The sequence below is a fragment of the Nuphar pumila genome, chromosome 3 (genome assembly GCF_984573655.1).
Source record: "Nuphar pumila chromosome 3, dmNupPumi1.hap1.1, whole genome shotgun sequence".
NCBI lineage: Eukaryota > Viridiplantae > Streptophyta > Magnoliopsida > Nymphaeales > Nymphaeaceae > Nuphar > Nuphar pumila.
The window spans coordinates 31693992-31721726 of NC_143251.1; the positions used below are offsets into that span (position 1 = coordinate 31693992).

Sequence of the window (27735 nt, forward strand, 5' to 3'; positions counted from 1 at the left end):
AACCTAATCTAACCCAAGTTTTGATTAGGATCTGTATTTTTTTTCAATATAAAAAATATAAAAAGAAATGTTTTAGATTGTATGGTACATGTCATATTTGTGTGGACCTGGATCTGGTTCTGATTATGCTGCGTCACAAATCGCACCCGGACGGGTCCGGATCAGTTCCGATCAGAAATTGTCAGGCACAAAGGTCCCTAGGTTCTTATTGAAAAAAAAAGGTTATATATAAAAGTGAGAGAGGGAACCGCCATAACCATCTCGGCTCTGCCAGTCGTTAGGGAACGCCCTCTGCAACTCGCTAATTGCCCTGAAGCGATTCTAGCGCCTCTGCAACTTCCCCATTGACTGAAGCTACGCATCGCCTGCATAATTGGAGAATCTGAGGGTGGTTCTTCAGGCAAGTTTGCTCTCTCTCTTTCTCTCTCTCTCTCTCTCTCCCTATGTGGGTATGTTTCCCCTTGCACCATGCCACTTTGCTTGTTGATAAAATTGACAAAGAAAACGCCACTTATACAAGAAATTACATATACAATATGACTTGTAAATGTGCGTGAAGCCATGAAGCAAGAAATGTTGCTTCTGAACTTCAAGGACTACCTGAAAAATATGGATGTAGTGTGGAATTACTGAAAGGTTCAAAGAACTTCGATTGGGGTCTTGGACAGGAACCTATTAAGGTATGACTTTAAATCGACTTGACTTAACCTTGACTGAACCTATGTGGTTTGAACCTATTGATCCCTTCATCAACTCCTGTAAAAAATAATGTTCTTAGATTCTTTTAATCATTGTGTTTTCGTCATTATATATAATATATAAATTTCCTAGATTTTCCCAAGTCTTTCTAAGAAAAATAACGTTTTCCAAAAATCTCCTGAGATTTTCCTTTGCGGAGAAATTCCTGAGAACGATTGTTACTAATCATAAATTGCTACATTTTGTTTTGTTGCTTCAGTTGTATCCATAATTGTTTGTTTTTAGTTAGAGCGTTCCTTTTGGTGTGCATGTTGAAGTTGCAGTGAACAAATACTGTGGAACTAACATGCCTTCTAAACTTTACCACCATTTGCATTTGAGAACACTATCTTCTCACAATAGCTGCCATGTGCTTGCTTTCTTACGCTTGTTTCTCTTATTTGATAATAAGTATTTAATTGTAAATTTTCATTTCCGTAAGCATTTATTATAAGAAGGTCTAGTATTGGTTAATATCTGCTGTTATCTCAACAGTTGTATGAATGAGTCATATCAAGCACTTGCCAAGGTCTGTTTATGGTTCCTTGCAATCAGGCACTTATCTGTTTGATGTGACAAGAATTGTGGAGGAATTGATCTTTAATGGCATTGATGCAGGATGTACCAAGGTAACCCTTATCTTCTCAGTTTTCTCAGATCTGCTTTATCATATCTAACTGTGGCCACCTATCAACAGTGCATGAGCTTGTGGCAACTGCTTTTATGTCCGAGTATGATGCTAAAATGGGGCATCTAATCCTTTAACCCTTTTGATTCTACAAACATATCCTTTACATTGTAGCCATCAAGACATTTCTCTGAAGAGCAACTTGAATTCTTGCAGTTAATAGAATTCTCCTCACCCCGAATAGGATTTGGCATAACTTCCCTAATAGCTGTTATATGTACGTAAATGATGGCCCCATCATTTTTTTGGTTGTAAGAGTTATTGCCAATATGTAGATGAAAGTGGTATCTTGGTGTCACATCAAAAGATCTCCTTGTGCTGAGAATAACGGTGAGCTTGTTGAATGATTTTCTATTCAGTTTAACATTTTCTGGATGTAGATTTGTTGGTGAATTAACATAAGCATTTGGAAATTGGGTTATAAGGAACAGAAAATAATCAAATATCATGAAAACCTGCATATTCAGTTAAGAAGATAATTGGAAAAATCATTTCATAAAAGAGAATTGTGAGAAGATTGATTGGCATGGTTCTTGGATGGATCAAGTCCTATCTTAAGAACTTGGGGATGAAATAAACATTGATGGTCTGGATACAGTTCATGAGTTAAGTTCATTATGATTGGTGCAAAACTGCTATTTCTGTAATGGATTCAAATGAAAGATTTATCATAGTAAGTGCTTTTATGAAAAAATTGAGGCAATATTCTTTGAGATTGTCTTGTCTTTTACTATCTAGAAGCATTATCTAGCAGTATTTTGTGTGTTAATTTGTTTCATCTGTAGATCTTGGTGCTTCAATGAGGTTGTTGGTCTCTTTCATTTGCTTGCATATCATTGTATCTATCATCACCTTAAACCATATTCTACAAATTGTTTCATTAAATATTGTGAAATGCATATCACAACTCATATGAATAGTGTTGTATCATAACAGACCGTAAAAATCGTAAATTTACATAGCAGAAACTTAAATTTTTTTTGAACATGCATATTTAACCTCGTATCAATAACTTGCACACCTAGAAATGCAAAGATTGACTGACTAAACATTAATTACTTAACATTGTGAACAGCTCCCATATTCTCAAGGTAAAAACTGACCTTGTAGGTAGCCTAGTTGAGGCATTGATGTTCAAACTACAGCTGTATGTATACTTTATACCATTACTAGAAAATATAGCAGCCCGTCCATATGGCCGGGCTATTGATAAATAAGGTTTATTTTAAAATATTTATTATAACAAAAAAAGTGATAAAAATATCAAAACGGACATGCATAAAAGAAAATAATTTTTATTCATAACATATGGTTGAAAAAATATTAAAGCAAGCATGCACTTTGCTATGGTGCAACATCTTGTTTACCCATCTATATAGTGAGAGAAAGAAAATAAAAAATCGCAATTTTAAAATATTTTCATGAGAAAAGGTAAGGTCACCTATATTGACCCAAGCTCGTGTACTGTGGAACAGCTGTGCTCCAGTGATATGCAAAAAGATATTTTGGATCTGAGCTATCTGAATCATTTGAGAGGGTCGTTTACAATTGATTGGGGTGGATCTCATCTCATGTTCACTATTTATAGATTAGCCTTGTGGAAATTGCAATTTTCCCTCCTTATGGTCACTAACCTACATTGAATTTAAAAAAAATAGACAAATTGGACTGACATGCATAAACAACAACAACAACAACTACGCCTTCATCCCAAAACAATTGGGGTCAGCGATATGAAATTGGACTGACATGCATGAGTTACTAAAATAGTTTGTGTATCATGCAATGTGTTTTTAGGAAAAACGGGTGTTTTAAAATCATAAGATGCATGCAAATAACGTGTGCCATGTAGAGAGAGAGAGAGAGAGAGAGAGAGAGAGAGAGAGAGAGAGAGAGAGAGAGAGAGAGAGAGAGAGAGAGAGAGAGTAATTTATGATTATTATGAACACTTCTTTTTATGAAGCAGTAACTGTCTATTTATTCAAAAGTATGGAGAAATTGATGGAGATGTAAATCATAGGATAAAGGTTGGGTGGATGAAATGGAAAAGTGCAACTGGAGTGCTGTGCGATCGTAGAATGCCATTGCGGTTGAAGGGAAAGTTTTATAGGACGACTATTAGACCCGCTTTACTATATGGTACGGAATGTTGGGCTGCCAAGAGACATCATATTCAAAAAATGAGTGTAGCTGAGATGCGGATGCTTAGATGGATGTGTGGAAATACAATAAAAGATAAGATTCGGAACGAGGAGATACGTAAGAAGGTAGGTGTTGCACCCATTGAAAATAAGATGCGAGAGAATCGTTTACGGTGGTTTGGACATATTCGGCGAAGGCCTAATGATGCTCCAGTTAGAAGGTTGGAGAAATGTGAAAATATATTAGTTAAAAGAGGTCGGGGTAGGCCTAGGAAGACTTGGATGGAGATGATAGGAAATGATATGAATGCTTTGAACCTCACCGAGGACATGGCATTGGATAGAAATGATTGGAGGAAAAGGATTCATGTGGAAGATCCAAAATGAATTTCTTTTTTGGTTCATATCGCTGACCCCAATTGTTTTGGGATGAAGGCGTAGTTGTTGTTGTTGTTGTAGTAACTGTCTATTTATTAAAAAGTTAAGTTTCCATTTTTTCTGTCATTATCTCATTCAAATATTTAAAATTTACATAAGTGCCATGTAAGTAACACTTCTTTTTAAGAAGAAAAAGATACAGATGCCCAAAGAAATTTCTAATTATGTTAGACAAACATATGACATACTTGTCATTAAGAAACAAGTAATAAAACGACAAATTTTTTTATCACCCATTGCCCCTATTTCTTCCTTAATAATATTTAGGATTTGCTTTACACTAAAAAACTTGGGTGGGTTGTACTATTTGGTGTATTATTTCAAAATTTAGAATGGAGTGATTAAATATTGCAAATGGTTTCACTTGCAGGTACATATTTCTATAGATCTTGCTTCATGCTATGTAAAAGTAGAGGATAACGGTGAGCCACTATAATATCAGTAGACTGGTTTGATGGTGGCTGTATTAATGATAACAGTAGCAGTGACAACATTTAATGTTCTTTTCCAGTTATTGTTCAGTTAGTCATATGGAGTGAATCCATCTAAAGCTTTTTGTTACTTTCATGTAGGACATGGTATCTCAAGGAATGATTTGATGCTCCTCGGTGAACGATATGGTACATTGATCTTCATAGAATTCCTTTTGTAAACTCAGAATGCTTTCTTTTTTTCCCAAGTAATATGTTTCAGTTGTTTCATTTAAGTATTATTGGTTATACCATGGTTTTAAAACCTAGATAATCCTTGCAAACAATCAAGTTTTCAAATAACTTGATACTTCAAATACTCAAGACACAAACTAAATGTACAGTGTTTATAAGCTTTACACCACAAAAGAAGTGCAATAAATGCACAGTGTTTATAAGCTTTACACCACAAAAGAAGTGCAATAAATGCACAGTGTTTATAAGCTTAAGGAGACAACTCCTTACTGTAATACATACCTTCAATGGGCTCACATAGCCCTTATTTATTTATAAGCACTTAAAGAGACGTTGGGCTATTCCCAACAGCTCTTCGGCCCAACATCTACCTTTTAAACTGTGTACACTAGTCAGTGGCTGACTGTTGTATACTGTACACAGTCATCAACTGAAATATTACATAAGAGAACAAAAATAAGAATGAAAAAAATTACAAAAATAAGAAAAAATAAAAAAAAGAGGAATTACAATCATATTAAAAAACATGAATATGCGTAAAATGTAAAAATGACTAAAATACCCCTACAACTAAAGAAATATATATTTTATATATATAAGTAGATAGATACATGTACATATATATGAAATATATATATATATATATATGTATCTTCTTTTATATATATAAAATATATATAGAAAATACATTGTGTTATGAATTATAATTTAACCCCCCCCCCTCAAACTTAGGGCAAGATGACCGAAAGTTTGCCAAGGAGGAAATTGAACCGTGGAGCACACAAAGCTTTGGTGAAGAAATCTGCCAACTGATATTCTAAAGTTACATATGAAAGATCTATAACTTCTTTCAGATAGGCTTTCCGAACTGTAAAAGTATCTCCAACAAGATACTAAGATCAAGACCTTAATATTCTTGATAATAAGCCCGACACAAATGCACAATAAGAACACTTTTAGAACACTTGTGCACAAAAACACAACTCACAAAAACTCACAAATGCACAAAGGCATAAAAATAATGGAATCACTTTATTGAGCACTTGGGCTTTGACTCAAAGCCATGAAGAAATACAAAGGGGAGAGCCCCTATTTATAACAACACAAAGGGAGCCTTGGAGGGGCTCCACTCATAGACGTTGGAGCCCTTCCAACGGTCACAAATGTGACCGTTGGAGGGGCCCAACGTCTATTTGAGTGCCCCCCCAAGGTACCTTTTGGTACATTAAAAAAAGGAAAATAAAAAAGAAAAGAAAAGAAAAAATAAAATAAATTTACAATCACATTTATAAAGTGAATGTGCGTAAAACAGTGGAAAGGACTAAACTACCCCTACGACTAAACAAATAGAAATATATATTTTATATATATAATAGGTAGACACATATACATATATATTAATATATGTATATGTATTACCTTATATATATAAAATATATATATTATATTACATAATTATTTACATAATTTAACAATAGTGACAATCCATCTCAATGTGTTTAGTTCGCTCATGAAAAATATGATTTTTTACAATATATATTGCACTCTTGTTATCACAGCATAGCTTGGTGGGCCCTTCTATTGAGATCCCCATGTCTTCTAATAGCTGATGAATCCATACAATGTCCATGGTAGTAGTCGCCATGACACGATATTCAGCTTCTATTGAGGATAGAGACACTTTTTGTTGCTTCTTACATCTCTATGAAATTAGTGAGTCTCCTAAAAACACACAAAAACCAGTGGTGGAGTGACAGTTATTTGGGTCACCTCCCCAGTCAGAGTCAGTATAAGCAATTAATTTTAATTCAGAAGAAGAGGATAAGAATACTCCCTTGTTTAGTGTGCCCTTTATGTATCTCATAATCCACAAGATGGCACTCTTGTGAACTGATGTTGATGCATGTTGGAACTGACTTGCAGTATGAATTACATGAGAGATATCTGGTCTAGTAATACTCCGATACATCAAAGATCCCACAAGCTATCTGTAGGGGTGGGATCAGAGAGAGGAATACCATCATCAATCTTCATTTTGGCTCCTACTATAACAGGAGTTTCACTAACCTTATCATCCGTAATACCTGACCTGTCAATAATCTCAGAGGCAAACTTAGTTTGAGATAAAAAATACCCTCTATGAGAGTGTGCTACTTCAATACCCCCAAAATAAGTTAGAAATCCCAAATCAGACACTTCAAACCTATCCTTCAAAATTGATTTTATGCTTTTAACCCTTTTAGAATCACTTCCGATTATAAGCATATCATCCACGTATAGGAGCAGAATGAGAATCCCTGCATTGGTTTTTCTAACAAATAAGGCAGGGTCAATGAAACAGGAAGAAAAACCATTTTCTAACATTACGGAGTTAAATCTATCACACCAAGCCTTGTGAGCTTGTTTTAAACCATAAAGTGCTTTTTGAAGGCGAAACACTTTTCCTTTGGGAGTCTCCATTCCTGGTGGAGCATCCATATATACCTCTTCATTTAGATCACCATTTAGGAAGGCGTTTTTAACATCTATTTGAGAGAGAGAGAGAGAGAGAGAGAGAGAGAGAGAGAGAGAGAGAGAGAGAGAGAGAGGGCTAATCTCTATGTTAAATAGAGAGGCCAAATATAAAGATTACATACGAGTCCCTCATTAAACAAGAAATATCAAATAACCTACTTTTAAGAAACCTTAAACTTAAAAACTCTTTAATCTCAACACTCCCCCTCAAGCTGGAGCATAGATATCGATCATGCTCAACTTGTCACAAAATTTTGAGAAATTTGGTCTAGCAAGAGGCTTTGTTTATATCTGCAACTTGGTCCTCAGACTTTAGATATTTGGTAGTGATATGGCCAACTTGAACCATATCTCTTACATAGTGGCAATCAACCTCAATATGCTTTGTCCTCTCATGAAAGACAGGATTGTTCGCTATATATGTGGCGGCCTTGTTATCACACATCATGGTCATAGGAGAGGAAACCTTCACCTGAAGATCATTTAGAACCATACGAACCCACATTAATTCAACAGTTGTTTGGGCCATAGCCCTATATTCTGATTCTGCACTAGACCTAGCAACCACATTTTGCTTCTTACTTCTCCATGAAATTAGGTTATCTCCCAAAAACACACAGAATCCTGTGGTAGATTTTCTATCCACTACAGATCCTGCGTAGTCAGCATCAGAGTAAGCCACTATATCCAGAGTTCCACCTTTCTTGAATAATAACCCTTTTCCAGGAGAGAATTTTAAATACCTGAGAATCATTATAGCTGCATTTCAGTGTACCTCAGTTGGTTTGTCCATAAATTGGCTAACTTTGCTTACTGTTAAAGCAATATCCGGCCTGGTCACAGTTACATATAGTAGCTTCCCTACTAGTGAGCGATAGCTTTTGCTGTCAACGGGTTTCGACCCTTCTTCAAACAACTGAACTTTATGGTCCATGGGGATATTAGCTGGTTTAGCTTCCAACATTCCAGTTTCCTTTAATAAGTCGAGAACATACTTCCGTTGGGACAAAACTATCCCTTCACGACTCCTGGCAACTTCTATACCCAGAAAATATCTAAGTGAGCCAAGGTCTTTTGTAACAAAGTGTTTTTGAAGATGAGCCTTTGTGGCTTCAATATCTTTCACATCATCTCCTGTAAGAATGATGTCATCCACATATATCACCATAACAACTATGCCTGAGTTGGTTTTCTTAATAAATAATGTATGGTCTGCCGCTGACCTATTAAAGCCAAAACTCGACATCACTTCAAACAACTTTTGAAACCATGCACGCGGACTTTGTTTCAAGCCATATATTGCCTTTCTCAATCTACACACCTTCTGACACTCCCCCTCAACCTCGAAGCCAGGAGGTTGTTGCATGTAAACTGTCTCTGATAGATCCCCATATAGAAATGCATTTTTCACATCTAATTGACACAAACTCCATCTATGATGAACAACTACTAAGAGAACAAGACGAATGGTGCCCATCCGTGCAACCGGAGAAAAAGTTTCAAAAAAATCAATACTATAAGTCTGAGTATACCCTTTTGCTACTAATCTGGCCTTGTACCTTTCAATAGAACCATCCGATTTGTACTTTATGTTATATACCCATTTGCATCCAACAATGTCAGCATCCACTGGGGAATCAACTAGATCCCATGTATGCTGAGACAATAAAACATCCATTTCTTCTTGCATAGCCAGCTTCCACCTGTTATCGAGCTCTGCTTGTTGATAGTTCAGAGGAATAGTTTCGGCAGATAATGCTGAAATAAAGGTTTTCATCTGATTTTCAATTCTGACATCGGACACAAAATGAGATATGGGATATAAGGTACATTGTCGAGTCCCCTTTCGTAGAGCGATTGGCCTGTTATCATCATGAAGATCACTGTTGTTAGTAGTACTTACCTCAGGAGAAGAAGAAGATGAAGGCACCGGAGGAGGTGGAGCTCTACACACATATACCAATAGAGGATTATTAAATCGTGAAGAAGATGAAGTTTGGTTCGGCAATGAGGGCACAAACTCCAAAGGAAAAGGAGGTATAGGTAATGAAAAAAACTCAGCTGGATCAACTTGCATCTGGGAACCAGTACTAGAGTAATATGGAATGGATTCCAAGAAAGATACATCTGCAGTGACATACTCTCGGCAAGAAATTGGATCATAACATCGATATCTTTTTTGATTTTTTGGATAACCTATAAATATGCATTTTGTAGCTTGAGCAACTAGTTTATCACGGTCAGAGCCAAGTTTGTGTACAAAACAAACACATCCAAATATTTTTGGTGAGAAAGAAAAGAGTGGGGCATTAGGTTTTAGGATATGTAATGGAATTTGATCACCCACAGAAGATGAAGGCATGCGGTTGATCAGATAACAAGCAGTGCTAATCGCATCACCCCAATTTAACGTAGGAACATTGGATTGAGTCATAAGGGTCCGGGCAACATCAAGCAGGTGTCGGTGTTTGCGCTTAGCCACCCCATTTTGTTGAGATGAATAGGCACATGTAGTTTGGGGTTGAATGCCATGATCTTGGTAAAATTGTAACAAAATTTTTGATTTAAACTCAAGAGCATTATCAGTGCGAACAATCTTGACAACAGATTCAAACTGAGTTTTTATTTCAAGAATTAAGGATTTGATAATACTTGGAACTTCAGATCTTTCTTTTAGTAGGAATTTTACTAGGACCCCATACATTTGCATGAAGAAGTTAAAAAACTTTATGACTGAACTGACTCTGACTCGAAGGAAATGAACTTTGATGATGCTTGCCCAACTGACATGCTTCACACTGCAACGATGTAGTAGAAGAAATTTGAGGAAAGACATAACGAAGCTTTGACAATGAAGGATGACCAAGACGACGATGCCTCTGAACAGGACTGGAGTAGTGGTCCCCTGCAGCATAAACATTACCCACTGGATGATATAGGTAGTAGACTCCATTTTCTTCATAGCCTCCACCAATCTTCTTCCCCGTCAATAAATCCTGAAAATGACAACCCATCGGATCAAATATCACTCTACAATTTAGTTCTTTAGTAAGACAATTAACATAGTAAACTTTGAGGAAAATTTAGAGCATGCAAAACATTTTTCAACTGTAAGGAGGAGGATATAGAAACATTTCCCTGACCAACAACTGGTGAGGAACTCCCATCGGCTAATGAGACTCCTCGATGAACATTAATATCCTTTAGATCTGAAAAGAACAACGAATTTCCACACAAATGTCTGGATGCACCAGAGTTAATAATCCACTTACTATCATTCCCTGTTGAGCAGGCAACACCAGCTACAGGAGAAGAGGAGCTCAAAGGGCGAAGAGCTATCAGCTCATCATATTCTGCTCGACTGAGGGTGATACTGTCACTTGCAGAGGTATTCTCATGTGCATTGGTTACCTCTAGTGTAGTAACATTTGCTTTTGGAGCATTTGACTTTGATGAAGAAAAAGAAGGTCGGCCATGCTTATCCCAACAACGATCTTCTAAATGTCCAGATTTTCCACAGAATGTACATTGAAGTTTTCCTCTGCCTCCTATACCTCTGCCACGACCTCGTCCTCTGATATTCTGAATATTTTCACGCCCATAGCCAGATGAGACAGCGGGAGCAAATGACTGAGACACATGATGAGATTGTGGAAGAGAGATCACAAGTCTACTCAGATGATTGTATGCATCAGCAAGAGTAGGTACATCGGATCCAGTCAACATTTGGATTTTTGCAACAGAGAATTCGGAAGATAAACCAGTGAGAAACCGAGCAACCATAGTCTGTTCTTGATGATCCTTGTGTTTCGAACAACAAAGAAGTCTGTGAGCATTGAGTCTTTCAAACACAACTTTGACGGAGGCATAGTACTGTGCCAAGGTCTGATCTCCCTGCTGTAAATTATACATTTCCTGTTCGACTTGCAAGATACGACTCATATTAGTCTCTTGTGAGTACGTATCTCGAAGATTGTCCCACATCTGTTTGGTTGTATTATAGTAAATTAGACCATCTGCAATATGATGTTCGACACTATTCATGATCCATGACATAACAATGTCATTATCTTCGTCCCAAGTAATATATTTTCCCACCTTTTCATTTGGTTCATTTTCCAACAAAATATGTTTTCTACGATGTCCAGATACCGACATCATAAATGTTCGGGACCACCTGGCATAGTTTGTTTCATTCAATCTCACAGAAGAACCATACGCAAAGGGGTTTGCAAATGCCTTATATTCCCCAATATTCTCATTTTTAGAATCAAATTTTGAAACATCACCCATAATGAATAATACTTAACAAGGAATGAGATATTTGATGCTAATACTGCTGCAAAAGGAAACATATTCACTCTCTTAATCACTTATGAAAAAAATTTAATGTTCATCAACCACAAGCCAACTAACATAAGAGCAACATATTTCATAATCTTGTGTCAGTCAATTTCCACGACCACCCAAAGCTGTTCAACCCACATCAGGGATAAAATCACGTCAGCAAAGAAAAACAATGTATTTCACCCTCATACGACAGCTTCTTTCACAACAACACAGGTTTATTTAACCCAAAACAGATATCAGATCAGATCAGGCAATGAGATCTGAAAAAAAAACTGAACCACGTCGAACTCGGCATCCAGGTTCACGACTACAGAAAAAAAACAACACAGGAAATGAGATATGAGAAGAACAGAACCATGTCAAACTCGGCATCCAGATTCACAACCAAAGATACTATGAGCATACAAAAAAAAAAATCACGGCAACTGCTCCTAGACACAGAAATCACGGCAGCTGCTCCCAGACACAGAAATCACGACAACTTAAAAAATATTCCACAACACAGGGGTTACGACAAGAGAACACCTTTCACATCCAGATCCAACACTGCTACTTATCAATAGGTTTTCTTTACTTCCACAAAACAAACTTTTGTTTCTTCTGCGCACCATTCAACTCTACCATATCCCGATCCTGAAGACACGCAGTCACCGTGTCCCTTAGATCTGATGATAGATCTGGGACATGACCTTAGTCAGACACCAGATCTGTTATCAGATCTATGCAAAAAAGAACAAATATGCACACCTGGTTCCAACTTTTTCTTTTTGTTGGTGTAAGTTGATCACGATCGATCACGCTCCCGAGATCTACCGCTGTGATACCATGTAGAAGTTTCGATGAGATGCACAAGAACCTAGGCAGAGAGAGAGAGAGAGAGAGAGAGAGAGAGAGAGAGAGAGAGAGAGAGAGAGAGAGAGACGACTGTGAAATTAGAAAACTCGTTAACTTTGATTAGGGCTAATCTCTTTGTTAAATAGAGAGAGGCCAAATATAAAAATTACATACGAGTCCTTCATTAAACAAGAAATATCAAATAACCTACTTTTAAGAAACCTTAAACTTAAAAACTCTTTAATCTCAACAATTAGATATATTAAAACTTCTATTTTTTCGAAGACTTTTCTTGTCTGCTTCTTCATCCTTAGATTTAATTGCTTATACCGATACTGACTGGGGAGAAGATCCAAATAACCGAAACTCAATTACTGTTTTTTGTATATTTTTAGGCGAATCGTTGATTTCTTGGAGGTGCAAGAAGCAACATAAAGTCTCTCTCTCGTCAACTGAAGCAGAATACAGAGTCATGACTAGAACCACTATGGAAGTGCTCTGGCTAAGGAGATTGCTGGCTGACATGAGTGTTTAGAGTAAAAGAGCATCACGACTATGCTGAGACAACAAAAGTTTCATCTACATTGTCAGCAACCGGACCTTCCACGGACGAACCAAACACATTGAGTTGGATTGTCAGTATGTATGAGAAGAATTCCTACACTATACTATTGATCTTTCCTATGTTACTTCAGAATATCAATTGACGGATTTCTTCACCAAACCTTGTTGCTTCTAGATTTCACTTTCTCTTGGACAAACTTTTGGTTATCCAACTGTAAATTTGAGGGGCAGTGTTAAAAATGTATATATATATATATGTTTATGTGTAACTAAGTTAGTAACTAGATTAGTCTAGTTTTAGATTTTTTATTTTTTGGTCAGTATTAAACTAGTCAACATGTTGGCTAGTCAATACAATAGTGTCGTTGGGACCCCAACGACGGGCACCCCAACGACTTTCCTTGTGCCTGCTCCTTTCTTTATAAATATGGGACCTAACCCCCACTCTATGTACTACTTCAAGTGTGGATTACAATCAATAAAATTTATCTTTTGTTCTTGAACCCATTTAGTGGGTATTTCTGAGTGAACCCTTTTGTGGTTCTTTGTGTGTTCATTTTGGTATTTTGGTGGAACTCTTTGAGTGTCTATTGTTGGTGATTTAGTGAACATCTTTAAAGAAACTCATTTTCTTACACGCAAGACAATCAATTATGAAACAAATCATGCAACTAAAGCATATTAAATGCAAAAATGCATAAAAATATTTTAATAATTATTTATCATACAAGAATAAATGAGTTTAAAAAAATTATGAAGAGATTTAAAAATCCCACAATGAATGATATTAGCAAATCTTAACACTAGTTTGACCACCACAAATAATCACCTCACAAGACTTCCAATCCTCAAAAATCAAGTGTATCAGCCACAGAACAAGAGTATAATTTCAATGCTACTTGTGGGCTAAACAAACATACAAAAGTGTGAATAAAATCTCTTGTGGACATATAATGACACTCAAGATAAGTGTATCAACTATTAGAATAAAAGTATAATCACAATGCCACATATGGGCTAACAAACACACAAAAATGAGAACAACTATCTCTTGTCTACATATAACGACACTTAACCTGAGTGTATCGGCTACTAGAACAAGAGTATAATCATAATGCCACTTATGGGCTAAACAAACACACAAAAGTGTGAATAAACATCTTTTGTCAACATATAATGATACTCAACAGGAGTGTATCAACTACTAGAACAAGAGTATAATCACAATGCCAATTATGAGCTAAACAAACACACAAAAATATGAATAACCATCTCTTGTCTACATATAATGACACTTAGATACGAGGCATAACATGAGGGAATACAAGAGGTAAGAGCTTGTAATGAGAAACAAACTAATGCCGTCGATAATGATTTTAACAATCTTTCGAAACTCTATGGTTTAAAAAACATAACTACCATCACAAGATATCAAACATCGAATGACCATATAAACAAATGAGTGCTAAAACACACTCATAAAAATCGAGGTCAATCACCTGCCTATACTGACAAGATGACATGAGGTGCACACACAACTCACCCCAACGACTAGCTTGGATTTTCAACAATGAGTTCAGAGGCCAATCATCCACTATTTAGACCCAAGGAAAATGACAACACGTCACTCATAAACTTGAAAATCTAGATTGATAGGATGACATGAGGTGCACACATAACTCACCTCAACGGCTAACCGTGACACAATAACAAGGCAAAAAACAAATGATGCATTATATAAAATTCAGTGATGGACAATTCAAATGCCATAAAAAGGCAATACATATTCACGAAAATCAATTTCCAAATAGGTAAGTTCATAAAAAGGAACTGATTTGAAAAAGCAGTTTCAAGTCAAAATCCAATAAAGAATATGAAATCTTAGAATGCATATAATGCAATCATATGCATAACAATATGTCACATGTCATTTTTTACAACCTTGAATAAGCAAACAAGAATCATGCTCAATATAAACGATATGAAATTATGAAGTTTGAGAATATTTAAAAAGATCATAAATCCACCAATCAAGAAACTAGTACACTAAAGCACATCTCATACAAAAGATCCAATAAATCTCACTAAATAGACAATAATAACATATATAATTTAAAGAAGTTAGATCTAAATCTACTCTGATGCAATTGAAGACAACACATAGAGATTTCAAAAGAGCTAAGTGCACAAGAGGGATACCACAAAAGGGAATAGAGTGTACAATCACACAAATACAAATCCACTAGTGGGCGAGATACAAGGAGCCAACTAAGGGCTATGCACAATCCTTTTAAAGAAGAAAAAAACATAAAAATGTTGACATTATTGATAAAATGTTCTTAAAGAGCCATAAAGATTTAATAACATACTTAACTATGAACCCACATATATATGATCACATTAAACAAGAGATTTTTCTCACAATGCAACAAATATACAATCTCCGAGATACAAGATATAAAATATCAAAATACAAGAAAGAAACCACTAAGATAAACACATTTAAAAATATAAAAATATGCATTTGAGTATATGATAACAAGTCATGCTTATGATATTCAATAAAGACTATTTGAGGCATATACCTAAAGATGCCTTAATCCAACACAAGTCATTTGAAAATAATCTTACTTAATAGAGCAATATCATTCAAACATACATGAAATGATAATCGAAAGACCTTATGAGAACATAGAAAACACATCTATATTAAGAATAGATCACACAATACATGTTTTAAACTTTATGCTTGATCACATCACAAAAAATCCCAAAGATAGTCCACACATAGGTTAAAAGACATTCAAACATGAAATTTAGTATTTTGCAAAACATGAAACACATAAAATTTTAAAAAACCACATATTTTTGCAAAATAAAGTTTTTCAATACACATCCATAATCTAAGACTTATATTTTATATATCAACACATATTTCAAAAACATTTAATTTTAATATAACCCATTTAAAAGCACCTACTATACATATGAAAATAGAAAAGCCAAAGATACATACCAGAGTTCTTGAATCCATACCATCCATTAATACAAATCATTCTCAAGACACCGATGCCTCTCTCTGATACCGTGTCATGAAATAACACGAATCCCAATGCACTCCGGAATGTGTCCCATGGGCCAAGAATACAATGTAGTTAAACACACATTTACAATAGAAATATCCATAGAACATAAGACTTAAAAATAAGCAATTTTATTAAGGATGACATTCAAATAATACAAAAGAAATGGAAAATTACAAAGGCACCTTACTACAAACACTCAAAACCTAAGAAATTACCCATCACTCTCTCACTTACAATGTAACGACCCCAACTCATACCCCTTGAAAAATGCAGGATTTTTTTTATAGTGCGGAAAACTTCCTAGAGACTCGGGGTCCTCATAGTTCAAATTCCAATTGTATAGCTTAACACCACAAAGGGACTTACATTTAGCATCCGCAAGAACCAAAGTAAACCTCTTTATTTATGAATCAAGAATCCATTTTAGTGTCACTGTTCTACTCAAGGAAATAAAAGTAGCAACTGACTGAAACAAGAGAACTGAAAAGAACAATAAAACTGAAAGACAAAAAAAAGAGCTACTCTATCCACTCATGAAGCTGTCAATATCCAAGTGTGATTATCGTGCCTTCCCCCAATATCTAGCCAAACCTCACTGATTGCCTGTTCTTCTGAAAAATCAATAAAGTAGGGTGTCAGAATCGAAATTCTAAGCACAACTACTTCTAGTGAAACCAGGTGAGACAAGGAATATATATAAGATTTCATGTAATAGTTTGAGTGAATGCAGATATAACAATTTGCAACATTTAAGTAATCATACATGCAACAAGTTACATATGCTAAGCAGGAAGGAACAGTAAAGTAGTAGCATATAGCAAGAACTAAGTGGTCAAGACTTTCGGCATGCATTAGAAAGTAATTAACATACACTCATCATCATGTAATGATTGAGAGAATAAGTAAAATGTGCATGTTCTAATGCATCGCAGGAAAATGCATGAATCCTTTGTTATCTTTCATTTAAGTTTTTCTTTTCCATATGCATGCCCTATTAAATGCATGCAACTCTAAGTTTCCTCTTTTTAATTACCGTTGCCCGCGGATACACCAAGCGGGTACAATCCTCGAGGATAAGTTAGGTTCCCAGGGTAGCTTAACACATAATTTGTAATTTGTTACTGGGTTACAAACTTAGCTCTCGACCGAATAACCTTTAGAACATTAGACCTCCACATCTAATGTCGGAGACACAAGGGACACCCCACGCTCACATGTGCCACTTTCTTGGTACAAAAAACAACAGCTGTGTCAAACACACCACCCCCAGGTAAAGTGACTGACTCTCCCTAAAACCGTGGCCAAGAGAAGGAACCTCAATATCAGGTTCATGTGATAAAATAAAGCACACAAAATTTTTGTATCCTCACAGTCTCCCTAAGACCGGATCTCTAAGATCCCCATTTTTTAGATTGGAGATTCCAGAACATATATTACACTGTTCTTATTTATTATCTTTTTATTGAAAGTCAATTCTTTAAGTTTGCAACACCATATGCAAAAGTAAATGTGAAAACCCGCATCCTCCCTTGTGAGGACCCTTACGGGACTCCAGCCCATGAGGACAACTAGAACAATGTAGTAGTGTGCCATACCAACTTGTGTGGTTTAAGTGATGCAAATCAAAATATATATATGAACATAAATCAAACCCACGACTCTTTAGGCCGGTGATAGTCCATTTGGGCCATTGATGCATCACATAACAAAACCAAAGTAGTGTCTTATTCATAACACCAGGCTAGTGTGCCAAATGCATGTGTACCCATGCCAAAAATAATGCCGATCATAAGTATGTCATTTCGCAATCATATGCATCCTTATTATGTGTGTTACTTCCATCACAGACGTGTATTCACCAATGCATACCTCCTCTGAGTGTGTGAGTGTGCACAAAAATTACACATTCTCATCGAGCATACATGCTCACAAAATATCAATAACCAACACATGATCACATTCATGATTGCATAACCAGGACAATGCAATACTAAGATAACATTTTGCATCTCCACCTGTCAGAAGTGTAAGTTTCTACATATGCTAGAGAAGTTGGTCGGGCTTATTAACCCCGGACCTAACATCCTCCCAGCTGAATACCCAACTCAGTCCAGCCGACTGAGCCTGGCAACCCACCCAACTATATACATATGCTGCAGGAACAAAACTGAAAAATCTCAGGCATAAGCAATATTTTCATCTATTTCACATGAATGGAATCAGTATTATGGACAACACTAACCATGACAAACATAGTTAGCTTAATGTACATGTATCAACACACATTCAAGTTGTTTATCTCACGATTTTTAGTGTCAAAACAATCCACACACACATGCAGTTTTATAACAGGAGTATTATTTTCTGTTCAGCACTGAAACAACCCTCGGAAGGTGGGTACCTAACAAGTATTTTCCCAGTCAAAATTTCAGTTGGGAACTATTCAGATTTCCCTTTTTCTTAATTATGGACAGAAGGGTCGATTCCCCCCCTTTTTTTTGTTCATCTGTACTACAGGCCAGCCAAAAGCAAGTCATTCTTCACATGAAACAGATTACATATTCCTTTCTGATTTAACTATGCCATAAAGACATTAGTTCAGTAATATTCAATCATAGGTAAAAAGAATAAAGGAAGCAAGAGTGTGAAAGGGTAACATGATTTGAAGCTCATCTCAAGTGAAAACTTCATTCTGAAAGGACACAGGCTGTACTATCAGTCTAGTGTGATCTCAGTCCAAGAAAACAAGGGAAAATACGCAGGCCAATATGACAAGTATACCCAGTTTACCTTCTACACAAGAAACAAGTTGGATTGTAAAAAGGGCAGTTCGGCTAAGGCACACACTCACCCACCACTCGGTGGAACAGAAATCAGCACGAACCCTCTTTCAGAAAAAAAAACACAACTCTATGTCCTTGACGTGAATCCATTCCACGAACATGAATCAAATATGAGAACGTGTATTCAATCCAAGAACACGATACCCAAATTGAGACAACAAATTTAATTTAAATAGAAACTAAGATTTCAATAAGAAAGAAAGTCAGTTTTTTTGTGTGGATTCATTTGCATACACAAAATTTTCTTTTCAAACAAAAGAAAGGAAAATAGGTGAACAAACAAGAAAGGAAATAAATCAGGCCGTGGGGGAACAATCCATGGTTCGCCCCCATGGTTCTTGAAGAGAAACAACACTCTAAGGGTGTTCCATGGATTCCCATCTCAAATCAATACACGGAATCGAATCCATATCCGATTCCTCACCCAGATTCCAGAGAAGCACCGTACCTTTTTCGATGCTTTTTCGACGATCGGAGGCTGCCGTTGCGAGAGAAGGGTCGGCTGAGGTCGATCTCTCCGCTGTCGAGCTCGGGTTGAGGGGGAACAACGAGAAGGATGTGGAAGAGAGCACGAGGGTGAGGGAGAAAAAGAGAGCCGAGTAAAGAGGGTGAGATCCTCTCCACCCCCCTTTTATCGCACCGAACCCCCTCCCGTCTCTCCGAGAAAAATGGGGTTGGTTACACCTTCTGTAACCCCCCCCTCCCCTTTCGATCTTTGCAAGAATCGTGCCCTTGGCACGATTCTTGTTTTCTTTGTTTTATAAAGCACAACCCGGGTCCGGGTCCGAACCCCGCAACTCGGGATTTGGATCCAGGATAAAGGAATATGGATCCAGTGACGCAATTAACGGTGGATCCACGAGTTGGATCCAATTGGGTCCAACTGTGGATTAAACCCAAAAAAAAATAATGATTTTCTTTATTTCTTTCTTTATTTTATTATGATTATATATATATATTATAATATATGTATATGGATATATGGATCGAGAAGGTGGATCCCAGACCCATCTATGCACTATTTTAAATAGTTATCACTAGAATAATTTAATTAATTGAAATTATTGCACTTATATATACATATAAGTTTATACGAGATAAATATGTACGTAAAGATTCCTTTATGGGTCCTGGATCCGAAACATGGATCCCAAGCCCAAATTACAATATTATGAAATTTGTATATAATATTTCTAACTAAATGCCTAAAAAAGGCGGTTATTACATACAATGTCACTCACTCACCCATATTTATAGGCCCAACAAAGAGAGGAGAGAGGGAAGAGAGACACCCTTCTAGCCGTTGGAGCTAGTCCAATGGCTAGAATTCTAGCCATTGGACTAGCCTCGAACTACTAGAACTCAATCAACTTATGTTGACCAAGGGCTTAGTTAACCTAGGTTGACTAAGCTCTCTCTATATAATATATAATATATATGTATAAATATAAATATAAATATAAATATAAATATAAATATAAATATAAATATAAATATAAATATTCATACTATATGTATGAATACATATGTATATATACATATATACATATGTATATGTATACATTACCAAGGATACATTTATCTAAACAAGTATAACATGAAACAAATCCAATCAATAATAACCTTACTAAAATGATCATACCAGGCCTTAGAGACCTGCTTAAGACCATATAGAGTTTTCTTAAGTTTCAGAACTTTACCCTTTTCAATGTCAAACCGGGAGGAGGATCCATATATATTTTTTCGCAAAGGTCACCATTAAGAAAAATATTTTTAACATCTAATTGATAAATGAACCATTGTTTGATAGATGCTACTGCTGTTAAGGTCATAACACTAGTCATCTTTGCGACATGGGCAAAAGTCTCTTCATAGTTAATCCCATATTCTTGTGAATAACCCTTGGCAACTAACCTAGCTTTATTTGTTTCTCGAGAATCATCACTTTTTGATCTTGACCTTAAATACCCATTTACAACCTATGGCTTTTTCTCCAATTGCCAAGGCAACAATTTCCCAAGTATTGGCTCTACGAAGGATATCTAATTCGAATTGCATTGCATCTATCCAATGAGGGTGTTTTTTGGCTTCACCATAGTTTGAAGGTTCATGATAAACATGAATATCCATTAAATATGCTCTATAATTTGAATAAAGATTCATAGGATACAAACTTATTAGGAGGTCTAGAGATCCTTTGGGATTTTCTAAGGTTAGGTCACTCTATAGGTTTTTCTAATGATTAACCTTGTAAATATTTTTCAAGTGTGCATGGTTGTCCCTCAACTTCACGCCGGTTGTAAACACGAAGCGTATTAGAAATCTCCTTGCTGAAAACATTAAGCAGGTTGTCCCCAATCATATCATTAGAAGTATCATCATTAAGACATTCAACATTATCAAAATCATTTGAACTAGATGCTTCACTTTCTTTCTTAGGTAAAAGATCAAATAGAAATGTATCTTTATCAAATCCATTTTCTTCTTCCAAAAATGTTACATTTCTACAAACATACAACTTATCATTTTCAAATCATAACATCTATACCTTTTTTGATTTTTTTTATAACCAATATATACACATTCAATGGCTTTTAGTGAAAGTTTGTCATTTCCTTGAAAGAGTACAAAAAAACTTGCATTCAAAATCTCTTAATCTTTTAAAATCCGTAGATATTTTGAATAAATTTTCAAAAGGTGAAATATTTTTAATGGAAAAGGAAGGCATTCTATTTATTAAGTAAATGGTGGTAAGTGCGGCTTTTTTCAAAAATTCTTAGAAACATTTTTTTGAAATGGGTAAGGTTCTAGTTGTCTTAATTATATGTCTATGTTTCCTCTCCGTAAGACCATTATGTTGGGCAGTGTTTGGACAAGATCTTTGGTTAACAATCATGTTTTGTTACAAATAGTTATCAAATTCATTTGTCATATATTCTCCACCCGAATCCGAGTGAAGAGTGAAAATATTGGTTTGAGATTGGTTTTTGACAAGCATGTGAAATTCCTTAAAGTCGGAGAAAACATCTGATTTAAACCTAAATAGATCCATACATATCTAGTGTAATCATCAATAAAGATAAACGTAATAAAAATATCCTCTTTGACATGACACATCCGAGTGCAGCAACTCAAAAGGTATCTTAGAAACAAAGGTACTATTTGGAAAAGAAAAAATGTTCATTTTTCAATAATGCAATCATTGCAAATGAACTCCCTTTCATTACAATTTTTTTTCAAGAAAGGTAAAAGATACAATTTTGAAGTACTTAGATAACTAAGTCTTTTGTGCCAAATAACAATATCTTTGTCTTGAATATAATTACAAAAATATTTAGAAGGGTGATACAAAAAATCCATGTAGTAGAGATCTCCCCTTTTATTGCCTTTTCCAATCAGCTTCCCTAACTAGAGATCCTACAAAGAACAACCTTTAGGTGAGAAGGAGATTTTACATCCAGAAATTTGCGAAACTGAAAATAAATTTAAATTCAAATTTGGAATAATTCTAATTTTGATTTTTTTTTTAGGATTCTTCAAAACTTTTTCTAAATTTTCAATTCCTTTGATTTCCAAAAAAGTCCCATCGACTGTAAAAACAAAAGAGGCATGAGAGTTGGTGCATTGATCAGATAATAAAGATGCATTAGGTGTCATGTGAAAAGAAACTCTCGAGTAAAGTATCCAAAAAGACATACCGAGAGGAGTTGAAGATGAGACCGTGGCACTGGATGTCGATGGAGTAGATGTGTTAGCTTCAAAAAATGTTGAAGAGATTCCGCCAATTGAGTGATGGATAAATCTTTGAGATCACCTTCTTTCTTTTTTTGAATCATCACTCATTCTAATTGATTTTTCTCTAATGGAGGCCACTTTCTTTTTGATCTTAGAACAATCGGGTTTGATATGTTTTGTCTCATTATAAAAGTGACAAATAGCTTTCCTCGTTTCTCAATTGTTTTGCCTCCCAGGGTGAGGAGGCTTGTAGGTCTTCATATTGTTCCTTGGTCTTGACACAACATGGACCTCATCTCCCTCCTTAGTCATGCCAAGACGAGTTTCTTCTTAGCATATTTCCACAAGAGCTTCATTTAAGGGAGGAGGAATGTTCTATGAAGTAATGAGCCGTGAATTTGTTCAAATTTAGGGTGAAGTCCATGAAGAAATTAAAAATTATGATTTTTTTAACTTGTCTTTGTCTTAGCTCAATGACGACTCTTTTCCATTGAGGTTCAAGTAGAGCAAGTTCATCTCACAAAGGGGATAAGACATTATAATAGTCACGCACTCATATCTCTTTGCTTTGTAGATCTCCCTTTTTTCTTGCAAAAAATATTATCTAGTAAGGTCTTTTTGAGTGTACATGCTCTTCATGAAGGTCCGCGCTTCATTCGCCTTCTTGAAATTTGCAAGGTTAACAAAAATCTTTAACTCCACATTGTTCATAAACCATACCAAAATCTTGGCATGTTTGCTTTCCCAATCTTTTATCTTAGCTTGATAATCTCAAATGACTTTTTCTCTTCTCCAACATGACCCTTTTCTTGATCTCTCTCATTCTTAGTGAGCTTGAGTTGTGGCTTGGGAACCGTTCCACATACATAACCTCAAAGTTTCTTTCCTTTGAGGTGGTTCTCCATTGCGGCCACCCAAATCAAGTAGTTCAATCTATTTAATTTGAATAAGAGCTCAATTTTATCCTTTTGATTGGCTATGACGAATAAGAAAGGGAAAGAAGAGAGAATGTTAAAGGGGAGGTGACAACAAGCACTCGAACGCCACGACCCATGATCACCACTATCTCATGAGGCTGAAGGTGGAAGGAAGGATGATGTTAATGAGCACTTGACAACCTGTAAAACCCCATTTAAAAAAAAAAAATTTGTTTGGACCCGGGCCGGGTCGGGTTCGGACTCGACCCGGGCCCCTTTTTTATTAGGGTTTTACATAACCCGAGCTCACCCGAGCTTTCGGGCACCACAACCCCCCCTTCTTCCCCTTCGCGTGCGGGCAAGTTTGGGAAACCCACCAGGGGTTTCCCCTTTTGATTGCCCCCTGCGCCTTTAAGAGAGAGGTTGGAGGGCGAGGGGAGTCACGCCTCCCTCTCGCAGCCCTCGCTCCCCCCTCCGCGCCGGTCTCCTCCCTCTCTGCGCCCCATCGCCGACGCCGGCCACCGCTCCCAGGTACGCCATCCTCCCTCTTCTCTTCTCCTCCCTCTTCTCTTCTTCACCCCCCTCTGTCACCTCGCCGGGAGGCCGGCAGGCGGCTCACAGCCACTGTCGCGGCCTCCCACCACTGCCGCGGCCTCCCACCACCTCCCTGTGCCATCGGGCCCCGACAGGTGGCCTATGCGGCCCCTGTCGTCCCCTTCTCTCGCTGGGGTTCGCCGGAGGGCCGGCAAGGGACCTGAGGCCCCTGCGACACTCCTTTTTTTTTTGTTTTTGCTGCCACCTTGTGGCCTTCGGCAGGGACGGCCCCCCCCTGCCGTCCAGTGCTGTCGGCAGGGGCTCAACCCCTGCCACTGTGTGCTGTTGGCAGGGGCTCAGCCCCTGCCACTTCTTGCTGTCGGCAGGGGTTGGCCTCTGCCGTCTTGTGCTTTCGGCAGGGGCTGGCCCCCTGCCATCCATTGTTGTCGGCAGGGGCTCAGCCCCTGCCACTGTGTGCTGTTGGCAGGGGCTCAGCCCCTGCCACTTCTTGCTGTCGGCAGGGCTCAGCCCCTGCCACTTCTTGCTGTCGGCAGGGGTTGGCCTCTGCCGTCTTGTGCTTTCGGCAGGGGCTGGCCCCCTGCCACTGTGTGCTGTTGGCAGGGGCTCAGCCCCTGCCACTTCTTGCTGTCGGCAGGGGTTGGCCCCTGCCGTCCTGTGCTTTCGGCAGGGGCTGGCCCCCTGCCATCTCATTGCTGTCGGCAGGGGCTCAGCCCCTGCCACTTGGTGGCTGTCGGCAGGGGTTGCCCCCCTAGCGCCACGCTATTTGTTTTTGTCAGAGGGCTCAGCCCTGTCACCCCGCGGCTGTCTGCAGGCAAGGGCTCGCCCCTTGTCGTTTTTCGGTTTTCGGCCAGCAGGGTCACACCCCCTGCTGCCTCTCTCTTTTCCTATAGGCAGGCTTGTTTTTCTATTTTCTCCGCATAATAATTAACGTAGCACTGTTGCAGACCTCGCATCGGACCCCCGCTCTGGCTCCGTGGCTCGAGCCTCGTATCATCTACACGCGTAGAAGCACGCAGCTGCACGACATCCCGCGGTAGGGTAAAGTCGCATAAAGGGCAATTGAGGAACATATTTAAGTTGAAATAATTAAGATGCCCATGCTAGATATGCTTAGATTTATATTGCTTTTGCGTTGCATATTTTCTTGTCTGCATATTTATGAGTCGATGTATGATTTTACTCTTTGAGTATTAATTTGCGTATTTGCTTATGTGGTTGAAGGTGGTTTCGTACTTTTTGCAATACTTATGCCCTTAATTGCTTGCCTATATGCTTGCCTGTTCGTTCCTATGGGTCGATGTACAATTTCATTCTTCTATCATTATTTTGCATAAGTTGATTATGAGTTGAGGTGTAGTTTCGTATTTCTTGAAATACATATGCCCTTGTTTGCTTGCATCCATTTTTGCCTGCACGTTTCCTTTGAGTGAGGTACGACTTTGTGTCTCGTGTATTACTCATGACCTTATGTGTTTGCCTGTCTAAGTGGTCAAAGTATGGTTTGGCACCTCGTGTGTTACTTATGTGTTTTTCGCTTGATGTGCGGCATCGCAAGTCGAGAGTTGCTTGTCGTCATGTTATAACCTGCATATGCTCACATTTATGGTAAATATGAACTTACATAAATGAAGTCTTGTGCCTATCCTGATTCAGTTGTTTTCAAAACACTAGAAGTTGTACTTGCGCATTGCAGTTCTTTAAAAGAGGGTTTCCTCCTGCGAACCCAGTGCTCTTCAAATGGCACAGCTCTTTCATAGCATAATAAACCCCCGGATCAGTCTAAGCTATCCGGGTTATCATAAAATACATAGCATAATAAACCCCCGGATCAGTTTAAGCTGTTTCTAGAGTCGTGCCTTGTGCATACCCGCTTGGCCAGTTAATATCGAAACATAATTTAAATCTGATCACACAATGTGTTCAATCATGCACGTGTGAAAGTTATAGTGTACAACAAGTTCAATACTTATGGAATTGTGTGTGGTTGATGAAGCATTGTATTTTGCTAGTTAACTTTCTTGTGCAGTGCTTTGCTTGTAATAGTTAACCTACTTGTGCCAATAAAATGCTTGTAATAATTTTAGCATTGTGCTCATGATCGTTGCTCTGTGAATCTGTTGAAATTAAATTGCTATATAATTGCCTATCTACTTGACATATTAAATTATTCTGCTTAATTATGTTCAATATTGTCCTGTCTGTGCACCTACCAGTTTTTAGTGAAACTGACCCATTTTATGGGTAGGTTTTGGATAGGTAATACAGTCTGCGATGACACGATGGCGTGATGAGGTCAAGATAGAGCTTTTTCCCTGACGTTTCGCTCCTGAGGACATGTTGGTAAATTTGGTATAAAGTGTGTTTCAAAATTTCTCTTTTATTAAACCGTGAGTTAATAAAACTGTTTTAGTAAGCTTCTTCTTGGTTTCAACAAACAAATTCTCAATTATTGAAACTCTTTTTCCAAACCATTTGATTTCAATGGTTGTGCGGGATTTGACAAAAGAAAAGTTTACGCTGTAATGTGCTCAAGATCCATTGACTTGTGGTTTTAAAAATATCATTTTCCGCTGAAGTATTATTTAAACTCTGATTATTGTATGATTTCAAAGCTTTCTAAACTTCTAAAAAGTTACAATTCCTGGATTTTTGGGGCGTTACACAACCACTAACCACGATCTCTCTTTATCACCAAACAATGACTCCAAGAATCAAGAGCCTATAGGCTCTCATACCATGTAATGGAAAGAGCACAAAAACACAAGATGCCACAATAGGCAAATACAAGAATGTTCACAATATCACATTATCCACTAACGGAAAATCACAATAACCACTAAAAGGTCACACCCTCACAAGATAAAAACATGTTAATCTTATTAGAGGAAAAATGCTTCAGAAAAGCATACAAAATGGGAAAAAGAAGTCCCTTATATATACAAGAGGAAGTGAGCCAAAGGAGGGCTCAACTGGCCATTAGATAGACCTAACGACTAGTTGAGCGAACTGTTAGGCCTAGCATAAATGCCCCTAATAAGCATTTCAATCTACAAAAAAAATATAAAATATTAAAAAAGAAAAATACATAAAATAATCCTAAAATACAATCTACAAGTATATATATATATATATATATATACAATGTATGTATATACAAAAAGGAAATACATACATATATATATCTATATCTCTCTCTCTCTCTCTCTATATATATATATATATATAAAACAATACATACATAAATGCACACACACACACATATATGTGTATCAGTCACCTGTATCGTTCAAGGTAATTTCTCGACGAGAGTTTTTCTCAGAGAGATTTTCAATAAGTGGTTTTTTTCTCAAAAAAATCTTGGTGAGTTTTGAAAATATAAAAAAATAATGAGAAAGATAAAGAAAATAATAGGTTTTGTATCATTTTATTAAAATTATATGGAAATAAGTTTGAAAAGTTTTTAAAATACAAAAGAAACAAAAAATACAATAATTGGCTTAAAATATATACAAATAAGATTTTTTCCAAAATATCTCAAAAATATCATGATACTATTGTGATATTATCACATTATTTTGGCAATATTTTGAAAATATCGTGATATTTTTCCAGTATTATCAGCTGATCTGAAATTACCGATAATATCGTGATATTTTCAAAATATCGG

General features: G+C 37.0%; 1 protein-coding gene across 5 annotated transcripts in view; it reads left to right on the forward strand.

Annotated features, from left to right (window-relative positions):
* Window positions 1-262: 262 nt before the first annotated feature.
* MLH3 (MUTL protein homolog 3) overlaps window positions 263-27735 on the forward strand; it is a 136698-nt gene continuing 109225 nt past the window's right edge. For all 5 annotated transcript variants that reach the window (XM_089999226.1, XM_089999229.1, XM_089999227.1 and 2 more), the window contains exons 1-4: window positions 263-400; window positions 1234-1367; window positions 4376-4427; window positions 4578-4625. In XM_089999226.1, coding sequence (XP_089855352.1) covers window positions 1242-1367; window positions 4376-4427; window positions 4578-4625 — 226 coding nt within the window. In that variant the 5' untranslated portion in view covers window positions 263-400; window positions 1234-1241. The remainder of the gene's footprint in view (window positions 401-1233; window positions 1368-4375; window positions 4428-4577; window positions 4626-27735) is intronic.